The sequence below is a fragment of the Polypterus senegalus genome, chromosome 11 (assembly GCF_016835505.1).
Source record: "Polypterus senegalus isolate Bchr_013 chromosome 11, ASM1683550v1, whole genome shotgun sequence".
Lineage (NCBI taxonomy): Eukaryota > Metazoa > Chordata > Cladistia > Polypteriformes > Polypteridae > Polypterus > Polypterus senegalus.
In genome coordinates this window covers 111,666,503-111,689,633 of record NC_053164.1, presented here as the reverse complement: position 1 = coordinate 111,689,633, position 23,131 = coordinate 111,666,503, and the positions used below count along the sequence as shown (strand labels likewise).

General features: G+C 37.7%; 1 protein-coding gene and 1 long non-coding RNA gene across 5 annotated transcripts in view; both read left to right on the top strand.

Annotated features, from left to right (window-relative positions):
- Positions 1–20,439, top strand: part of LOC120539435 (protein mono-ADP-ribosyltransferase TIPARP-like) — a 48,093-nt gene extending 27,654 nt beyond the window's left edge. For 3 of the 4 annotated variants that reach the window (XM_039769485.1, XM_039769484.1, XM_039769487.1), the window contains 4 exons: positions 10,598–10,766; positions 14,959–15,146; positions 18,844–19,113; positions 19,715–20,439. In XM_039769485.1, coding sequence (XP_039625419.1) covers positions 10,598–10,766; positions 14,959–15,146; positions 18,844–19,113; positions 19,715–20,165 — 1,078 coding nt within the window. In that variant the 3' untranslated portion in view covers positions 20,166–20,439. The remainder of the gene's footprint in view (positions 1–10,597; positions 10,767–14,958; positions 15,147–18,843; positions 19,114–19,714) is intronic. The other variant, XM_039769486.1, reaches the window with a different exon arrangement.
- Positions 20,440–22,009: 1,570 nt separating this feature from the next.
- LOC120539434 overlaps positions 22,010–23,131 on the top strand; it is a 35,535-nt gene continuing 34,413 nt past the window's right edge. Inside the window, exon 1 of the long non-coding RNA XR_005635616.1 lies at positions 22,010–22,198. This is a non-coding gene — a long non-coding RNA (uncharacterized LOC120539434). The remainder of the gene's footprint in view (positions 22,199–23,131) is intronic.

The window sequence follows — 23,131 nt, the reverse complement described above, 5'->3', positions numbered from 1 at the left end:
AAAAAGATAACATTCTTTTGCAGAAATCTTTTCTGGTATTAGCTAGACATTAAATGTAATTAAAATTTATCATCCTGAGGCCAGTGTCCAAACTAAGAGATTTAACCAAGACCTGGAAAAATACCTGAAATGTAATGTAAATTACTTTTGTTAGATTGGAAGGAAATTCTTTCTTTACTGGAATATTCTCTGAATATTTGTAAATCTGACACCACTGGTTACACCCTTTTTGAGATTAACTTTGGCTGTAAGCCACCAATTTCCATTCGTTCTGCAGTCTAGTTCTGTTTCAAGTGCTGCAGATTTCTCCATTAAGTTTAAAATTATCTGTATTTCCCCAAAATGATTAGATGATTGATGCTGTAGAGGTCAACCAAAAATAAAGGTTTGGGTCTGCACAAGAGAATGTGGAGAGCAGCTTAAAAGGTTTTTTTTTTTTATCTTTTAAAATTATTAAACAGATTGGGCCTATTTTTTAATAAATTATTGCTGCTTAGTTGACTTTTAAATTCACTTTATTCTAGCATTTACTTTTCCTGAAAGTCTGCCCCTCCTCAGGTAACTGTTGATATTGAGTCTGATATCCAAAACATAGTGGACTTTTGTACGGTTGCATCACAGATCTGTTGGTTTATCTGTGTGGTTATGATCCAGAAGAACAAGCTTGGTTACCTGCCAAGAATATTCATATTGTTTTATTCAAATTGTTTCATCAGAGTCATGTTTTTATACCTAATGTCCGGACCTTGTCATAATTCTGCTGTAAATATAAATGTTTTGTTCTTTTATTTTCACATTTTATTTCTGTCTCTATTTCCCTCTCAGTTTCATCCATCAGCTAAGCGGTTTTGTAAGACACCTACAATTTCCTCAATCCTTTTTCATGCTGATAGCCATACTCAAGTTCAGTTGATAATATTTTAAGTTTTCTTTCACATTGTCTATCCATGTCTGTCTTTGTTGTCTTCTACTATTGTATCCTTCCATGTGCCTTACCTAGTAGTCATTTGCCATCCATTCTTGTTACATCTGTATACCATGCAAGTTATCCCTATCTAATGTTAATGTTGTTTTGTGTTACAGTAGTTTCCAGATCACTTTGTTTTGTGCATTGTACTGTACTGATTTCTTTCAGCCAGCACATTTCTGCCACAAGTATTTTCTTCCTATATTCTGTAGTCACCAGTACTTCGATCTATACAACAATGCTGGGATTATGAGTGTTTGATAGAGTTTTAATTTTAGTTTTGTTAGATATTTTTCCTATGTATTTGTTTTCTGTCTAAACCTCATACTTCGGGATGCATCATACATATGTGCATTCATATAGTATAACTTGTTGTGTAACATTTTAATGATGGTCATTTAATTTAAAGTCGCTTCGTCCTGGGTATGACGTCATACTGCATCCATCCCTGCATGTAGGCCCTCCAGCCTGCAGGGAAAAACTTGGGGGTTGGTGGCAGAATTGGCACTCCAGCCAGCATAAAAAGCTCACAATGTTCCACTCCATCTGAACTAGTGTGGTGCTGAGGTGTCACCCGTTGCATGGCTGCACTCGGGTCCTAATCTGGATCCTGAGTTGGTTTGTCATGTGGTGGGTGCGGCAATGCACTGTATCAGTGCGTGCTCCTAACATCCTCCTTCTCAAGCTTAATAATCATCTGTGTTTTGTTTCAAGAGAAAAACCTTTTGTTAGTTTGAGAAAACAAATTTTTCTGGAAATTTAAATTTTTTTAACTTTTGCTATTGAATCTTATTTATTTTGACTTTTGAGTTTATTTGTTTTCTATTAATTTGTTTGCTGTACTTGACATTTCTGTATTTTGACCCAAGCACGACCCTGAGATTCTTACCTGTTTTGCCCATTTCTTTCTTGGCCTCACTCCAGATTTATATTAAATTCACCTCGATCTACATTTTATTAAAAAATTCAAAAGATTCAAAACACACAGCATTAATCAAGGAACCATTGTCTCAAAATTACAATCATCAAAGGAGATAGGAGATAAAAGATAATGCCGGGCCAGTATTACATTGTGTAATGCTGAGAATAAAAATAACAGCCAGTAGTTGTGATGTTAAAGTGAAACAGACCTTTTGATCATGTAGATTTGTGTCTTAATAAGAATAATAGATCTGAAGGTAGAACTGAAGGTTCAGCTTTTTAAACTAAAACTAGGACTATTCAGTGAAGCATAACTCCGTTCTGTATTGTGACAGGGCTATACATATATGAATCTTTACCTAGAACAATCATACCTAAATGAGATTTATAGGACGTACATAGACATGAAGCCAAAAGGAGAGTAGTGCAGTTCAGGGCTTATGTGAGGACAGATATCATTAATTTGTTCTGCAGTGGCCTGTACATGGGATGAAAAGGTTTTTGTTGTTGTATAGTATATCATCCTGTTGTATAATGTTTAATTAGGCCAAACATTTGGCTTGTACAACATGTTAAAGGACAAAACAGCAAGATACACAGTAGTTTACCATTATATAGATGTGTTCAACTCAAATGCCCTGACATTTGATAGGCATTAGACAACAATAATACTTAGTTTACAGTGCTAGCGTGTTGCTGTTGAGAAAGCATTCAACTTCAGCAAGCACATTTCTTTTATCAGTACATACAGACCACACATGAAGAAATCATAACAGCTAAATTTGGAATAATGTAGCTAAGTTGGTCTAGATTTTGTTTATGTAAACTAGGTGGCTTTGCCCCCTGCTCGCTTCACTCGCCAACCCCCAGGCCAGCGCTACACACAAGCGACTTTGCGGTTCTGCAGCTCGTGTATGAGGATGCGGATGTACTATTTAAACTGATTGTTATTTTCATGGGAATTATTGCATATGCATAATAGACTTAACTATTTTACATTAAAGTGAGTAATTAACCATATTAAAAAACAGTAAAATGTAATAATTTGAAAGTAAATTGTTTCATGTTGCGTTTTGAGTTTTTTGTTGCGTTATACAATTTCATTCTGTTTGACTTTGAAATTAACACTGAAATATTTTTTTAATTAAATTTCATCAATATCTTGTTGAATTTTGATTCTGTGTTTGGACTGACATTGTGAATAACTGCCCGTGAGAGAATTTTGTTTCTTTCTCTTGTCACAAAACTCACAGTGAGACATAGCAAGGTTTGGGGCAGCCACCTGTATAATTTGGTATCCTGGCTGCAAATCAACTTTTAAATGATAGCACTGCTGTGCTCAAAACCGTGTCCAATACAGAACTGAGGGAATAGGGAAAAGTTGGAGGCTTTTAAAGGGGAAGACAGGAAGTGAAGTCAAAGGGGTCGGGCTCATGGAGGTCTTCTGTCATTGGTGCGAGCCCGGACATGACATCACAGGGGCCGGAGCTGGCAAGGTCTCCTTCCATTGGCTCGGTCCCGGGAGTGACGTCAAGAGGATCAGGTGGAATCTCCCGTGAGTGGTATGCAGGCAAGGGAAAAAAAGAGTCGGTGCACTCTGCCACATCCCGGTATGTCTCGGAACTGTCCTTACTCAAGCCCTTTAGCTGCCTCCTATGCGCACGTGTGTGACACTAATAAATAAACCGAGTTTTTCTAATGTTTTTCTCTGTGATTTATTAATTGTCTTTGCAAAATAACGGGAAACAGTTAACATTTTAATAAGAATGGCATATCAAGATCCCCTTTGTTGTCAAATGTTATCTGGGCAAGATGTACTACATTGCCTTTCTTGGATACATCCTTCTTTCAACAGTAATTCAGGTGGTGGAAGACTGGACGGTGTTAACGGTTGTAGATATTCTTCCTGATATTGTAAGTTGATGTTTTCATCTTCTACACGATCATCACCAACTGTTTTCCACATAGTCTATTGATACGCATTTAACCAATTTGCCATGTAACCAATCAACAATTTTTGCCTTAATTCGTTTGACTTCATCGTTTCTTGGTGCTAGGATTGCCTGTGTACTCATTTCTTGTGTTGGTATCCCTTCGAGATGAAATTTATCAATAAGATTTGGAAATAATACGTCTTCTTTAATTGGGAACTTAAAGTGAGGAAAACATAAAAATTTATAAGAGCTGAGATAGCAGGAAATGTGTCTCTCAAAAGCATTCACACGAAGGAGATGTGAGTGGACTGTGTGCATGTTTGAATATGGTTGAGAGGAGGGCATGACTTGAAGCAATCTTATGTCAAAAGTCTCGCCTCATGGGACTTGGAAAAAATCTCTTCAAAAAGTCTTGTCTCGTCGCAGGATTTTATTATATAATAGAGAGATAAGTGGCAGAAAAAAAAATAAATGTACCTTTAAAAAATTACAATATTAAAAGTGGTTTCAAAGTAGCTTATCTTGAAAGGTCTGCTAGATAGATAGATACTTTATTAATCCCCAAGGGGAAATTCGCATACTCCAGCAGCAGCATACTGATAAAAACAATATTAATTAAAGATCAATAAAAGCTCAGTGAAAGTTAAAAAATGCAAGGTGGAGAGTGTGAGGCAGGTGTAACAGCCTATAATCTTGTATAGTGTTAATGTTTACCCCCCCCGAGTGGAACTGAAGAGTTGCATAGTGTCGGGGAGGAACAATCTCCTCAGTCTGTCAGTGGAGCAGGACAGTGACGGCAATCTGTTGCTGAAGCTGCTTCTCTGTCTGGTGATGATACTGTTCAGTGGGTGCATTGGATTCTTCATGATTGACAGGAGCCTGCTCAGCGCCCGATGCTCTGCCACGGATGTCAAACTTTCCAGCTCCGTGCCTACAATAGAGCCTGCCTTCGTCACCAGTTTGTCCAGGTGTGAGGTGTCCCTCTTCTTTATGCTGCCTCCCCAGCACACCACTGTATAGAAGAGAGCACTCGGCACAACCGTCTGATAGAACATCTGCAGGATCTTACTGCAGATGTTGAAGGACACCAGCCTTCTAAGGAAGTATAGTCGGCTCTGTCCTTTCTTGCACAGAGCATCAGTATTGGCAGTCCTGTCCAATTTATCAAAAAGCTGCACTCCCAGGTATTTATAGGTCTGTACCCTCTGCACACAGTCACCTCTGATGATCACAGGGTCCGGGAGGGGTCTGGGCCTCCTAAAATCCACCACCGGCTCTTTGGTTTTGCTGGTGTTCAGGTGTAGGTGGTTTGAGTCGCACCATTTAACAAAGTCCTTGATTAGGTTCCTATACTCCTCCTTCTGCCCACTCCTGATGCAGTATGCTAGTACATACTGTAAAAGAAGAGCTTGTAGTAATGGTTACTTTGGAAGACCGTACACCAGCTCTGTCATGTTGATATACTGTATATTCTGAGAAAACAAATATTTTGTAAGTAATAGCAATTTAAAAGATTTCACTCAATGAAAAATATGTTATGAATAAGTGTGGCTGTAAAGGTTTTGAAACACATATCAAACAAGTTTATATCTTTATTTGTTTTGTGGGTTGTGCTTGGTGGAGATGCTGTAAAAATTTTATGTGTACTATGCATGTGTGATAAATGAAAACTAACAACTGAATTATGATTAGCTCTCGTTGCAGTTGATAGCAAGATATTCAGTTGAACAAGGGCAAGTGCAGGGTCAGAGAAAATAAGTACGTGTTCTTTTCTTTCATCCTTGCATGAATTGCATTTAATTTGTTTAGTCTGTGTTTCGTCTAATAGTAATTTTTAAAAAGATGCTTTGGCTCTGAATTTACAAGCACATCAGGTTGTATTCATTCACAAATACTGCTAGTGACACCTTAATCAAATTATGTAGTGAAATAATAATGTAAAATAATAATGTAATAGTTGAATATGAGTGATTTGATGTACAGTATGCCTCTCTTTATATAGAAAATATATTAAAGTAATAGGGCTTTGTAGAAAAGTTAATGATAGCTGGAGTTATTATAATATGGCTTGAATGAATGTGCACCAGGAAGTGGTAATGCAAAGCCAAGAATTAGTTGCTGCCCAAAAGAAATCTCTGACTGACCCATTAGTACAAGCTGTTTAATGCAAACATATTTGTTTTCCTTTTAGTAACAAACTGGAAAGTGTGCATCATATTATTGTTTCAATGCCTGATTTAATTACCAAAAAATTCAACATTGTGATATGACACAATGTGTTATAAAACAAAAATAAAGCACACAAGAAGAGGATAAAAGTATAGCGCTAAAACTACCCACAAAAAAGACACCAAACAAAAACTGACAATGTACAAAAGCCCTGCATATTCTCTTTGAGTTGTCCAAGTCAAGATATCAAAGAACTCCCTCTTACCTCTTGTTTTTTTTCTATTGCTCTGTCCACGCTCACCTTTTTTCTTCCTGACAGTGAACTTCTGGCCAGACTCTAGACTTATCTAGTGTCATTTGGGCTGAGACAGCTTTGAACCACATCCCATGATCCCTTATTGGGCAAGCATTTCTGAGGTTGATACAATCTTTCCTTGTCTACAGGTATGCCAAGATAAAATTGCACATAGTGGTTTGTGGTCTCTCTACAGTAGTCAGCGCTATGTATTTTTTAAAAAGCATAGTCGTTTCAAGCAGCTTCCATTCTCTGTGACCTAAATGGATGACATGATCTCATTTCTTTGTGGTAGTGCTGCATGTTAAGGGTCCATGGAAATGAAGGATTTAAAATTTAAAAACTGTGCTTCTTGGGCTCAGTGGGTGTGGAGACATGCTGCTGCAAAGCTTTTTGCGGCCGCAGGGTGTTCAATAGGGAAACTGGCTGATGGATTGTTTGTTCACATAAAGGTGCAATTGACTCGGCTGTTCCTCATTGACACTCTGTGGATCATTAAACAAATCCCCTGCACCGACAAAGGTGTAAAAGTAGAAAAGAAAGGAGGAAAAATTTGAGAAAGAAAGTTATGAGGGAGTAAATTCAAGAGGGACTATTAGGAAAAGAGAGAGTGGATTGGAGGTGTGAGACAGTGCGGTAAATTGGAGGTAAGACTGTCAGGTGGCATCTGCAAGGAAGTGAGGGGAATGGTGCAGCTGGGGTGGGTTGCTCCTCCTGAGCAGTACGGTGGAGCTGGAGGGGTTGAGTACTCCAGGGGTCCTGCAGCACGAAAGGCAGATGGCAGGATGATGACTAAGGTCGCTGGGATGACGGTAGTGGGGACCACACTTGCTGTCATCTCGGCCCGATGGGTGAATGGGAGAAGCAGTGGAGAAAGAGAGAGAAGCAATGAGGCTCATAGGAGAGTTGAGTGAATTAACTTCATTTTATCTCTAGGATTTTAGACTTGATTTTAACCCTTATATGGATTCATTTATTTATAAACTGATTTTATTTCCAACGGAGTGCACTGAATTTATTTATTTAAGAAAAAAGACTGCACTGCACTTTGTTTCTGTGGACACTGCTGTTTTAATTTAAGAATAAAAAAGCACAATGCACAGTTGCACCAACCTTGTTCTGAGTTCTCATTGCACTTGTCCATTCCAGCTATGACTATGCCAAGGCTGGGGAGACCGCAGGCATCACATCCTTCCATTCAGTGTTTGTGTACCACTCTCTTAACAGTTTTTAATGGCTGGCATTTAGTTTAAAAAAGACAGCATGGTCCTGGATTTTTGGGTGGGAAACATGTATTGAAACTTGTTAGTCTGGAGTTCCATTTGCCTCTTGCTAGACCAAGTCTTTCTCTGTTGGTTCCCCAAAAAAAATACACTTATGGGTCACTCTAATCATCAACAAGGCTTATCCCTTCCTTTCAGTTCCATTTTCCTAATAAGGTTTTGGCCACTCTCTTCCTGCATCTGCACCATGGTAGCTCTGCCTGTGTGCTCTGCTTCTCTGGTTCATCTTTCTTACCTGGCAGAGTTTTGTTAGCTTGCCAGCCTTGCACACTGAATATTGTGTCTGACATCCTGGTGCAGTACACTAATGGACTGTACTTACTGAGAGCCAACAGAGTTCCCTGTGTGTTAACAAGTAAAAAATGTTAGGCTAACCATTATGGAAAGTTTCATATCTTGTATTTGATTTAATATTGATTTTCAATCTCTTATGATAGTGTATTTATTTTACTGCATAATTTTCATTAAAACTTAGTTTGTATTTTTTTTTATATTTCATCCATTAAATCCATTCTAAAAGATGAGGTCCTAGTATCATATTCCTAACTTTGCCGAAAAGCTTTGAAGTTATCACATTGAACAGTAGAAGGTGAGCTGTTAAAGGGAATTGCTAAGCAGCCCATTGATCATTACATAATAGTTAGAGAAGGCAAAGGGATCCCCAGCTAGGCAAAATTGGAAAAATGCGAAGATGTAGTGTAAATTTGCTGGCAACCACTAAATGGATGCCTGTGTTCACCTTCTGAATAGTGAGGTAACTAGAAGGTGCTAATCCCAGAAGGTTGTTGGCCCCTATCATTTGGCTTTCTTAAGTCCTTTTGGTGAATGCTATTGAAAAAATGTCAAGCTTAAAAACAATGTTAACAGTGATTCTCCAGATTTGACTGAGATATATTGGTAGGGCAAAAAGAAGACAGTTCCTGCTGTGTTTGAAGCAGATGAATCATTTGAAAATAATGGGAAGGTAGGACATCACCCAGGCTGTTCTGTTCTCACCAACTCAGCTTCCAGTAATATCTTGAAGTGGAATGAACACTTTATGAAGTTTCTTAACCAGATGCATATGTCCTTGGAGGAACTAGTGACAGAAGCATTGGTTGGAGTTGTTTCCATTCTATAGTTTAGGTAACTGCAGTGATTAATGTTGCATGGATTGCAGGTAGAGTGCTTTTGGACTGGAGTGGCAGTACTTTTTAAAAGTGGTGAACAATAGGGAGTACCTCAATTACCGAGGAATCACAATCCTTTGTATTCTGAGAATGGTAGATAGACTTGTTACACTGTCCGTAAACAGGTATTTCAGGGCAAATGGGAATTTGCCAATTCTGTTTATACTGTATGTTGATTCAGAAAAAGCTTATGATCATGTGCCTTGTATTATCTTGTGGAAGGTATTTAAAGAGTGTGAACTCCTAGGCCTTTGCAGTGTGCTGTTTATTGACTGCATTGTGGGTAAAAGACTTGAGTTTACAAACTTGATATTTAGCCAATTCTGTTACGTTTGTGTATTGCACTCCATCAAGGAGATGTCTTGTCTCCACAGGATATCAAGATTGGAAAGTTATTCAGTTTAAGCTCCTAACAAATGCATCTCTGCTGTTTGCAAGTAATATTGTCATCTTTGCTTCATCAGCTAGTGATCTCTGGTGTACATTGGAATCGTTTTGTGCCTGAATGTAATGAGGTTGGGATTAGTGTAAGCACCTCCAAATCTGTTGTCCTCGTCATCTTCTCAAAAAACGGAGCTTGTTCTCCTTAGGAAAAGCATAAGAAGGTACTACAATTGAAGGAGTTCAAGTACCTCATGATCCTGCTCTTGAATAAGGGACTAGTTGCTCATGAGATTATCAAACAATCAATGTTGCTGTAGCATTTTTGTGGAAGTTGTACTGGATCTAGGATGTGGACTGGGCCTAAGTTTCCAGATGAAGCTTTCAGTTGACTTATCTGAACTTATCATTAGTTTAAAACCTGAGAACACTTTAAGATCACAAAATGCTGGTCAACTAAAGATTTCAAAGATTAACAAAATAACAATGGGTGGTTGAGTTTTTTGTTATTTGGCCCCAAAGTTGTGGAGCCCTTTGCCTGCTTATAAAAAAATGGCCGTTAGATCTCAGCTTTTAAGCCTATACTGAAGACTCACCAGTTTAGTTTGTCATACCTTTATTAGAACTGCTGATCAGCTGTACATTTTGAATATTTCCTTGTTAGTCAAAGGCATAAAATATCGATAATGAATATTTATTAACCATTACTAACCCTCCTTAATTCTGTTTCTGTTCTTGGTGACCTGTTGTGGCACTTGGTTACACCACTCTGTTTATAAACTATTTTCTTTGTGATGTAAAGACATTTGTGATATTGGAAGCCATAAAACCTATGGACGGAAAGGTTCTATCAGTATATTTGATAACCTAGCACAAATGTTACTGTACAATGCCCAGAAGTGGGTGGGCAGCCAGTTGGCCTAGGTCAACATAACTGTGACATTGTAAATGCCTACACTAGACACACTGCTTTATACAAGACTTAAGTTAAACTGATTTGAAGCTAGAAAAAAGGTTGGGTATTTAATTAGAAGGTCAAATTGGTGGCTTGTAAGGTTTGCAAAGCCCAGCTAACTGGACAAAGATTCTGGGACAGTCCCAATGTGTGCTGGAGGGGATGTATGCCTAGGCTTGCTTGGGAATTTCAGGGAACACTCCAGAAGCTGTTGTGGATAGGGTGGCCTGGTCAGCCCAGTTCTCATCAGGATGGAGTGAAGATGATGAACTGTGAAATTAAGACTGGTAGCTGAATGCAGTGAAAACATAAGCGAGTTTAGACATTTATAGTAACCAAGAGTTTGTATGTACTGAACACACTACCACTAATGTTTTATGTAAATATGTCTTCTAAAATATGTGGCAGTAAGCATGTCAGACTATGAAATCAAAAATACTACAATAGTTAAAAGATAAAATTAAATAGTATAGTGATGATTATAATATGTATGTCTTGAAAATCTTCACCTTTTCATTTTTAGTAATCACACCTGCACACTTGATTTGGTACAGAAGACCATTCTTGACTCCAACATATACAATAAAGCCAGAAGACTTTCGAACACATCAGATGCAAAAGTGAACCCTCATTTTCATACCACATGGAGGATTTACTGGTGGAATGATTATGGCTGGGAGAAATACAAAAATGTAGGTACAAAGAATGGACGAAATAAGAGGAATTTTATTTATGGTGGCAAAATCAGTCCCAACAAATAGCACAATCTTAGTATGCAGGGCCTGTTTGTAACTATACTAAGCAAATGTTTGAATGTAAATATATTTTAAAATCTTATGTTGAAGACTGTGTTACATTTTTTTTAAATCATTAATAAAGTTGATCCAGCAGACCAGTTAGTAAATCATGTACAGAATTTAAGGAAATTAAGGAGAAGTACTATTAAGACAAAACCCTAGGAGCTCCTCTTCATACAGAAGATAATGAGAAGCTGGGACAAAATACGTAATCTTATAATTGAAGTAACCATGACAAATTTCGATTGGGCCCTTATTTATCAAATTTCTCATGTTGTAAGCGAATTGCAGTGTGTATAGTCCTTGTCAGGTTTATCAAATGTTCAGTTTATCAGTAGCTAATATGCTGTATTTTTCTATGTTGTGTTAAAATTAAAACTGTGGCTAAAATTAGTACATGTACTGTATGCCATTGTGACTTGCAGTAGTTGCATCAGATCTTGTAAGTATAGAAGAATTAAAACTAGTTATATTTTGAGCACAACCAGGATACATAATATAATTAAATATTATTATTAAATATAATTAAATATTTGTAGTTTAAGACTTATAAATATTAGTTTCATCTTTGGAAAAGCTATTACCAAATTTACCAAAGAGTGCTCAGTATTGTTGTTGAGCTTTTAGCCTTTCACATTTGGCCATTTCAGATGTTGGACTACTTTTCAGTAAAATAGTGTTGTTTTTTTTTTTTGCCAAGATTTATGTTGATTAGCTACAATATGAAGTTTACTGATGAATTAATAACAAGACTGCAATAGGGATTTATTTTATTTAACTTTATAAGAGGAACAAACAATTCAATGCAAAATAATGCAAGAATTACATTGACTTAAGAGACATGGCACCAAGTAAGTGATTCCATCTTCAGTTATAGATGTATATTTTAAGTTTAGCAGCCAGCAGCAAGGTCTGTGATTTAACATACAGTTGATGTTAGCATAGGAAGTTTATAGAAAATTGAAACAAATATTTATAATTCAATATTATTGGTTTACAAATAAATGTAATTAATGGACTTTTGAATACTTTTTTTTTAACCTTATGCACAATATTTTGTTTTATATGATGAAGTAAAAGTTTTGTTTAGCTCTAGATAAGAGTTTGATTTAGAAAAAAAAATCTTAATACTGCAGATTTAGCATAAAAATATTACTACAATAATTTTTAATATGTGGTATTCTAAAAGTCCATTTTTGATTTAAGAGTTATGTGAAACATTATACTGTATACAGTATATTCCATATAACAACAATATAATGGTCCAGGGAATTGCCATACCATAACTGCTTTAGCGTTGTTACTCTCACTGCACCTTCTTTTTCTTCTTTCAGCTGCTCCCATTTAGGGTTGCCACAGCGGATCATCTTTTTCCATATTACTCTCACTGCACCACTCGGATTATTTATATCACTGTATCTGAGCGGGGAATCACAGCTGCAGTTGATTGGAAAGAGAATTCTCGGTATACAGCATCAAGCACATGCTGCCTCAGCCATGGCAAAACGTTTCAAAGCCTTTCCTTTACGTACCTCGTGGTTCAGAAACAGTTTCATCCCAAGAACTATAAACGCACTCAATCAATTGCTCCTTGTAGAACTGTTTGTACTTATAAGTACAATTACCCCACTGTAAACTTGCACTACAGTTATAATCATGCACAACCTGCGCCACTTTATAAAGCATGTATTTACATATGATATCATTTTTAAGGTGAAATGCAGCAAAGTATGATTATATTATACAGATAAAACTTTAACTTCATTTAAATAATCTGTGTTGTTAATAATTAAACATGTGAGGACACGGTGCTGCAGCGCTAGCAAGTTCACGGATTGTTCCTGCCTCGCTTTATATATTTGCTGAGGCTGGTGCAACACTGGAAGGATAGACGGATAGAATAATTAAACACGTACTATGAATGTATTTCAGTGTTCCTTAAAAGTTTTGAAGAATCGTCGTTGTAAGCTTACAGATGGCTTAACGTCTATTACAGAGCTGATTGTGTGCCTATTGGGTATTTGGAGAAAGAAAAGTAAGGACAGGAATTCGATCCAATTAAAGGATACAATAAATGATTTAATCGAAGGTCGCGCATGGCGCAGCAGTATTGTGTGTGAGACATGAACAGTCACTGCACCACCGTGTTCCCATGTTTAATAGCATGCTTTCATTCCACTCATCATGAAAATATCACGTATACATCTCAGTATTTTAATTATTCAGAGAGCTGTAATATCACAAATATAATGGATTATGTGTCCTGTTGGAGAAAGAAAAAGAACAGAAGCACATAGTGATTCACACACAGAGCACATTGAAGATCAAATACAAAACAAAGCATTTAACATGCTACTTTAATTACGATGGGATTTGAGAAACTAGTAAATTAAATGATTTTAAGATGAAGTTTATGATGTTCTACTTAATGACAAAATAAACTACGTGATTAAAGTGGAAATTTCGAGATTAAAGTTGACATTTCGTGCTTTTTCCCCACTGTGTGCCTATTTTTTTTTTTTGTCTGTATCCTAATAAGCTTTCATATGACACTCAGACGGTGGGCTACAACTCCCCTTTTAAGGGCGACTTAGATATGTGACTTCTTTTTTATTTCCAGCACTGTGCAACTTTGTGAACTTGAGCTTTCAAGTTTCTCCAACACGCTATGTCACTCGATCAACTTCCTTTTGTTGATTATACCACTGTTTAAATCAACAAATAGTATGTTTTTCCTTTGCCTCCACTTGGTATTCGCTGAAATTCTTATATTTTCCCCCAGGCTTTTCCCATTGTCTTTTCACAGAATGCTGAGCTTAAGGGCTATTTATATTGATTTGCATATTCAAAGAGGTGTAATTTTGGGAGGATTTGGGGCAGGACAGCACGCGCGTTCATGAGCGTTACTTTTCATGCTGACCGGAATTTATGTAGCGGAAGAACGTGGAAGTTGGAGTACGTACAGATTCCTGCATCTGGATTTTTCTGTTCGTAAGCACATTTCGGCTTTTGTGCTTACGCCATGTTATAGTGCGAATTCTACGCACGGCATTACGCATGAGGCCCCAGATCTTTCTGTAAGGCTTATGTGAGCAGATATTATCTACTGTTTTGGCGACTGAGTTTCTATGAATTTGTGACTCTAGTTTGTTCTTAAAATATAGCATCCCATGAGACTCATTGGAACTGTGTTGTGTTCTTGTATTTCACTTGTGAATAATCTGCTTTGTTTTGTGTTAACCTGAAGTGGAGGCTGTAATTAGCGCTCCCAGATTTAATTACGCCAAACTATCAAATTATACAAAGAATACAGCAAACCTCTTTTTGTTATATGTGGGAAAATAAAAAACCTTAATTGTGAAGTTTTCCAAAACATAATACCAATATTTTTTCCTTTTAATGTTACCTTAGAAGACTGTGCTGCAACTTGCATTAAAGCAAATATAAACACATAATTTAGTGAAACTCAATCTCCAACTATAAATTGTTGAGGGAGGAGAAAGTGGTGACTTTTGTGCAAATCCATACCTGCTCTTCATCAGTAACTCGGCAGCTCCTGATGATGCCTTGTCTCAGACTCTTCTCTTGGTACCGCGTTCATTTCGTGATTGAATCGTAACTGGATGCCCCCTTAAACCACATTACTGAGGGCTTAATCTAGATGCTGATTTTTTTTTTTTTTTTGAAAGAAATATTTTAAACCCTGCATTCTATTATGTCTTTTGTATCCCCCACCTTAAATTAAATGGGTCTGAAAATGGATGGATTAATATATGTTTACAATATTATATAAAAGTGATCCATACAACTGTACTGTTTAGGTATTTTTTTACAAATGATGTTGGATTTCAGTTCTTGTTGTTATACTTTTACATAATCAGTTACATTTATTTTCATTGATTTCTCCGATTAAAAATGTTTTCCTGCCCTTCAGAGGGTCTGTTCTTTTTTGTTTCATTGTATTTATTTATTTAATCCTGAAATGTCTCAGTTTATGTTGGCCAAAGTACTTAACTATCATTATTTTTGAATAATTCTTTAAGGTGTAATAACACTAAAGTATCTGTTTTTCCTTTTTATTAAATAGTCAATTGCAAATCAACTTGAAGAAAAAGTTATAAATGGTGAAAGTAGCTGCTTATTTACATTGAAAGGCATTCAGTATATGGTGGACTTTGGAAGCCTAACCCAGAAGAACACACTAACAGGATATGTACGTAAAATCAAGAGAAGACCGGTTTTTCGCCCTCTGCATACCCTACTACCTCATCTCAAGTAATGTCATTAAGAGGCCGATGGTCTCATTCTTTTATTGTACTTTCTTTTTTCTTTTATGCATTTTTCTTTTTCATGCATTTGGAATCTAATAACTAATCATTTTTCCTGATTGCCCTGGCAATTTTATATTTGAAATATAGGTAATTTGTAAGGTTTTACAAATAAAAACCAGTACAGTATACCTTTCTTATAAAGAGAAAATATTTCCAGTTTCAGGACAAACTGACATTTAAATGGGGTGCCAGACTATTGCTGGACCCACTGTTGCACTCATTCAGTAGTTCATTTAATGATATAGCGATAATAATTTTTATGCACCTGACTGGAACACATCAGTTTATAGTCTGAACAAAACAGTGTACAAGGGGAGATCCCTTTTATTTGATTTACACAGGGTCTCCTATACAGAGTCTAGTATTCTTACTTGCATGTGCTAACATTGTCACTTTCTGGTACCATGATTAACAAATATAAGTACCTCACCATGCAATCTACCATAAATTATTGTTCTAAATTTGACTGATATCTTTTAACAGTATCAAATCATGAACTATAAGGACAGGGGTTTGGATTGGTTCTAGGATCATGGCAGTAACATTCAATCACAGGATCTTAGAGGCCAAGTAGAAATGCACATGCTTGCATACAGTGGTACAATATAATTTTTGTATTGTGCTCTTCACTGAGTGCAGGCGCAGATCAGATCAGAATAGGTTGGGGAGCATGCACTGGTACAATGCGTTGCCACACCCACTACACGATGAAACAACTCGGGATCCCGGTTTGCAACCCCCCAGGCAGACACATGGTCCAGTCACACCCTCCGGAAATGACCCTCTATCTGCCGCAGCCTGGTGTTACGTGGGAAACCCCTTGGCCTGGTCCAGACACTTGGATCCCCAAAAATGAGGATCTTACGAGCCGGGTCACCCTCGGGGAAACACGTCACATGGCCGTAGTGCCGTAATTGACGTTCTCTCACAATGAAGGTAATGTACCTCACTCAGAACTCAATGAGCAACTGCTCATTCGACACAAAGTCAAACCAATGGTACCCAAGGATTTTCCAGAGAGAGACAGTACCAAAGGAGTCCAGTCTTCATCTCAGGTCACTGGATAGTGTCCATGTCTCGCAACCATATTGCAAGACCGGAAGCACCAGGACTCTAAAGACTTGGACCTTTGTCCTTTTGCATAGATATCGGGAGCGCTACACACCACTTTCCAGCGACCTCATGAACCTCCCATGCTCTCCCAATCCGTCTACTGATTTCATAGGAAGAGTCGCCAGAGTCATGAATGTCACTGCCAAGGTAAGTAAAATTCTCGACAAGGTCAACACTCTCTCCGCAAACAGACACTCTGCTGATGGCTGTGCCATAGAGGTCATTAAAGGCCTGGATCTTGATCTTTATCCAGGACACTCGCAAGCCCAGACACTCGGACTCCTCACTCAGTCTCTCGAGCGTCTCGAGATCACAGCATCGTCTGCAAAGTCAAGATCCGTGAATCTTTCTTCACCAACTGATGCCCCACAGCCGCTGGACCCCACGACCTTGCCCAACACCCAGTCCATACAAGCATTGAACAGAGTAGGAGCTAGAACACACCCCTGACGAACCCCAGCATCAACTGGAAAAAACGCAGAGGTCCAGCCTCCACTCTGCACAGCACTCACAGTACCAGTGTACAGGCCAGTCATGATATCCAGCAACCTTGAGGGGATCCCACGAACCCTCAGGATGTCCCATAGGGCATCTCGATCAACTGAGTCCAGTGCTTTGCGAAAATCAACAAAGGCTACAAAGAAACTGCCAATATTTGCATTTGCGCTCCATAAGAACCCTCAATGCCAGGATGCGGTCGATGGTAGACTTCTTAGGCGTAAAACCAGACTGTTCCGGTCGCTGGTAGGCGAGCAAGTGATCACGGATCCTATTGAGGACGACCCTATCAAGGACCTTACCCGGCACTGAGACCAGTGGTGCTATCACCCTGGAGTTGCTGCAATCCAGGTGATCACCCTTCCCTTTCCAGATAGGGACGACAAGTGACTGGAAAATGGCGCAGATCACTGTGTACAATTCTCATTTAAAATCTAACTACTTGTATAGTTCATTCTAATTATTAACTACAGAATTATTACACATGAAAATACAGATTTATTAAAACACACACATTTATATACATGTATGCAATTCCAAAACCCACTTTAACCTTCTTGGAATCCCAGGGAAGTTAGAACCTGTGTCAGCAGGATTCGGCCAATTGTGGCAGAAAAACTGTGAACAGTCCATTCATTCCACTGCAGGGCACACATATTCAAGCACTGCCAAACAGGCAAGTATAGGGCCACCAGAAGGTTTTTGGGAATTGGGAAGTTAACAGATTATCTGAAGGGAATAGGGAGAATGTGCAAACCTCACACAGACAACGTTCAGGAGAAAACCTTGAGCTCAGGAGATTGGATCTGCCACAATGCCATGAAGGTGGAAAAAAAAATATCTATCTAGATAGATAGATAGATATCTAGAAATAGATATATATATATATATGTATATTGTGGACTTGAACCCGGACACAGACAGGCGGACATCGTAAGTTCACCCAACACACGTTTATTTTCAATTATTTACAGTGCACTCTCCAGTGCCTCTTGCACCGTTTCCCCAATGTCCAGGCCTCACAGTCAAAATGCCTCTCTCTCCGGCCCCTTAAATAGGAACCCGGATGGGCACTCCTCAGAAGACACGCCCCAGTGTGGCGGAAATGCCAGCTGCGCACCCGGAAGCCCTCCGGGTGTCCCCTGTCTTCTTCCCCCCAGCACTTCCTGGTGTGGTGAAAGTGCTGGGCTCCAGACTTCTACAGGCACCAGGGCGCTGCCTGGCGGTGGCCACGGGTCCCTACAGGGCTGGGCATCCAAGCCCTTTACCCGAGGCCCCCAACATAACCAGGGCGGACGTTAATGGGTTACTTTTATTTTTTTACTGATCCCCATAACACATTGTATTATTATGAAGGCAAATTAGTTGGAAGCTGGCATGAACAATGTTTAAGTACTATAGGAAAATTAGACTCAAACTTTGGAAGATGCAACCAGGCTGCACCATTTCTTGGCAGTGTGTTTTGGCTTTTCAGTAGATCCTGACCCATTTTAGGCTTCCTTGTAGTTATGCTAAATGGCACCATATTGGTGAATTTTAGTCTATTGTAATAGCCCATCTTGCATTACTAGGTAACTGTCTAACTCTAACTGACTGGAAGAATTCTGTTCTTTCCTCTCTTTTACAATATTCTACTTTATCTGAAATTGTAATGAGTTGTAATCACAGTGTAGGTCAGTCTAGTTATTTTGCAGGGTATGACACTCCAGCCACCATAAAAAACCTCACACTGTTCCACTCCATGTGAACTAGTGTGGTGCTGAGGTGTCACCCGTTGCATGGCTGCACTCGGGTCCTAATCTGAGTTGGTTTGTCTTGTGGTGGGTGCGGCGATGCACTGTATCAGCGCATACTCCTACCCTCTCTCTCTCTAATATATTTATAGACATTTTCTTTAAAAATAAATTAAAAGAAGTGGAATGGTTTTATGAGTGAGTGAAATATCTAAAGAAAGGTTAACATTTACTTTTTTGTACTGTATTGCATTTATTGACAGAATACTCATGAAATGTGAACAATGTATTTTTTAGGACTTTGATGCTAAGTGAGGTCCGTTTTAATGGACAACCTTTGCCTCAGGTACGCTCTGGTAACCCGCTAGATGAATTTACAAGTTGGTATCCACCTGTTTGGACCCCTTCTTTCAACAAGGATGAATTTATAAAAATTGAAGTGAAACACTGTAAAGAGGTCTATCTAAAAATAAACCAGCTTTTCCACAAAACAATCCCTGATACTGAAGTTGAGATTGTGAATGTTTACCAAATACAGAATACATTTTTGTGGGACAAGTATAGAAGGTAAGGATTTTCCAACCATAAAGACATGTTTATGCAGAAATAAAAAATTAAATTATGTTAAAAGTATATTAGAAATACCTTTGGTTACATGGTCTGAATTAGGAGGCTAAACTTTAATTTTTTTTTTGGGCGGTGTACTCTATGCTATTTACACTAGTACATAAACCCTGAAACATATGTACTAATAATTATTAGTCCTTTTATCTTTTGTGCTTTATCTGAAGAAAAAAAGTTATTTGAACCACTGTCTTATAACAAGGAGACCAGAGTTTCAGGCCAAGCTGCCTGCACAGAGTTTGCATGATCTCCCTGAACCCCACCCCAGTCCAAAGACAAGCAGATTAGGCGGACTGGTAATGTTACATTGTCTCCTGATATATTTGTGTATGTGTGCGTGTGTTTGTTCACCCTGTGATGTACTGGTGCCATGCCAAGGAATTGTTCCTGCCTTATGCTTGCTGGTGTAGGTCCCGGCTGTGCTGCGAACTTGCTCTGGATAAGCAAATTTAGAAAAAGGGTGGAATTACCAAAATGAGTTTTCATTAATTTAGCTTGTGAAATTCATTACGGCTGTTTAAATATATCCATTTTTAAATTTTAGGCAAAAAGAATTTATGTGTATCAAGTATCATGACTGCAAGGACTCCATTGAGAGACATTTGTTTCATGGAACAACAGAAGCGACAATAGACACAATTTGTAAAATGAACTTTGACCCACGGGTGGCAGGCAAGAATGGAACTGCATATGGCAGAGGAACCTACTTCGCAAGGGATGCCAGCTATTCAAACGGATATGCTCATAAAAACTTGGAAGGGTTTCAGTTTATGTTTCTTGCCAAAGTTCTCATTGGGAAGACAGATCTGGGAAAAAAGAAGTACCATCGTCCTCCACCGATTCATCCTAAATGCAAAGAAAGTGAACTTTACGATTCCTGTGTTGACCAACGCTTTGACCCAGCAATCTTTGTAGTTTTTGATAGCTGCCAATGCTATCCTTTCTATCTAATCAAATACCGAACTTTACCAAATGTTATAAATATATTTCAGTAATTCTATCATTTAAAAGGCGTAAACGTCTCCATAGTGGTGAATTTTCACAGTGTAATTAAAAATATTTAAGCCGTTAAAGTTTTTGGTATTTGGTACACTGTATTTAATCCCTGAAAATATCCCTGTCTTCATAAAAATGTATTTTTTTTTGGAAGATAAAACAAAATTTTAACATATTATGCTTCATATTCATCAACACGTTTGTGTGGTAATCCAAAGAGAAAGTTGTGTATTGTGCAATAAATTGTATCCTATTAAAATATATTCTATCCAACTTTGTGAATGATCATATGATTTAAGGTTCACCATCTTCTTGGCTTCTGATGAACTTTGTCTCTAAGCTGGTACCCGAACCGAACTGGTAGAGAGCACAAGTGCCCATGTATAGATTTATGTCTTTTTGTGATATACTCTACCAATTATTTAAGCATCTTCAGAAAAAACTTTACCATTTACTTGCTTGCTTGATTTACACTACATTTACAGCAGATTATATTGTAATTAGCCTGTAGCCAGTCCATGCAGCTATCTAAGAATGTCTGAAAGAATAAGGTACTAATTAAAGAAGATACAGCAGCTTGGTGGTGTTTATTTTTTCGCTGGAAATGTTACAAAAGCAATAGGCATAAATTAGCTACTGGTAAACTTACATTTATAAATTACACACTTGTTGATAATAACTGTATCTTTCTACCTTCTCCAGTTCATTTCCTTCGGTTTCATATAAGATACCTTAACCTTGTGATCATCAATTTTGACTTTTTGTTAAGAAGTTTTAGTAAACATTTTTTTCAGTAAAGGCAATTTGACTTTTCAGAGGTAAGTTTCTGCTTCTTATAGAGTTTTTCATTTCTAGTTTGATTACATGCAAAGAGATGGGCTTATGTGACCTTGGCTCAATAAAGTGAACATCACATCCAGGGATGGCTCTTTCAGGAGGGATAAACTAACCCATGACCCTAAACTGGAATAAGCGGTTTTTGAGAATGTTATGCTGTACTGTAGTGTGTTGAGTTTGCTTGCTTTGGTCTGTGCTTTGCTGTGTAACTTCAAGAAATGATCTCTAGTCCACATGTTAAATAAAAAAGTGACAACAAAATGGGGTATTTAGGAATGTGCATATGAATACATGGATCAGCTAAAACATTACAGCCACAGACAAGTGAAGTGATTAACAGTGATTATCTTGTTACAATGGCACCTGTCAAGGGGTGAGGATGTATGAGGCAGCAAGTGAACAGTCAGTTATTGAAGGTGATGTGTTGGAAGCAGAAAAAATGAGCAAGCGTAAGGATCTGAGTGATCTTGACATGGGCCTAGAGTAGTGTTGACTTGACCTCCATATTCCCCTGATCTCAATCGAATCAAGCATCTGTTGGATGTGCTGGAATAACAATTCTGATCCACGGACGCCCCAACTTACTGGACTTAAAGGATCTGCTGCTAACTCCTTGGTGCCAGATATCATAGGACATCTTCTGAGGTCTTGTGGAGTCCATGCCTCAACGGGTCAGAATTCTTAAGGCAGAACAAGGGGGACTTGCACAATATTAGGCAGGTGGTTTTATGTTGTGGCTGTCAGTGTATAAAGAATCAGTGCTACTACATATAATATATAATATGCACCTAAAACGTACTGAATGTTTATTATCTAACTAGCTCTGCTACCTGTCTAAGACGAGTTGAAATCTAAGTAATTAATTTACACCTTGGCTTTAAAGTTGGCAGTGCAGTGTGTCCATCCATTTTATTATGAAGTACATGAGAGCTAAGTAATAAAGGAAAATGAAAAATGTGTTGTAGCCGTATACATAAACTAAGATGGTTACATTTTACATGTAAAACTGATGTAATGTTATAATGTAGAATAGAACATGCTATTTGTTAAATGTACATAATGCTGCAATTACCACTACTCCTTTCTCTTTAGGTCTTTATTTGGTCCCAGGAACAGATGTACAGTAACATTTTGTAAATACTGTACTATAAAATCAGTGACTGCTAACCAGTGTTGAGGAATAGCTAGACTTACGGTTAGTTGAAATTTTCCATAATTCATGTATCGTATTTATTTAAAATAGATAGATAAATACTTTATTAACACCAAGGGGAAATTCACATACTCCAGCAGCAGCATATTGATAAAAAATATATTAAATTAAAGAGTAATAAAAATGCAGGTTTTGTATGATGTATGTTTTGTAATGTTAACTTTAAACATTCTGCATTTATTCACATTATAGATTTATGAGAGTGTGTGTGTGTGTATATTTTGTGAGTGCGCCTTGCAATGAATTTCTCTGATTGACACCGGGCTCTCAAGAGCATGGACTATATAACCAGGTTAAAAAAAATAATGGATTCATGTACTGTATATGAAGTGACTTTAAACCTTTTTATATGCAGTATTTTTCTAGAACTCAACACAGGATACAGCAAGAAGTGACACAAATGCTTTGGGTTTTATACTTTAAACTATAACAAGTACGTGTTAGCAAGGCCTTTCTCACCACACATGGTGGTAGCAGAAATAATTACTATTCATAAATACAAATGAATAACTTTTTTGCCTTTATGTTTGGTGTTCAAATTTTGCCATTCACTGAACCTTCAAAGTGGGTACCCTGTTTCAATAATAGAGACACGACAAAGACCTTCAGAAACATCTATTTGAATTTTTAATGAGAAGTTTTCTGGAGTGGAAAATCTTCCATTTTTGAACTGCAGACAAATTATATTAAGAACCAGGATGAACTAAATTTACAGGAATTTAATTACAGGCATTGCAAGCATCCTTTTTTGAACATTCTTCCTGTATTGTATTAGTCTGTGTTATTAGGTTTACAGTTTAATGATGGAGCAAAAATGAAGGCAAGTACATGTCACACAACCTAATTAAATGAGTTTACAATCTGGGAATGGATGGACGCCGTAGGACTAGCAATTACAGAATTAGTTTATAGCTT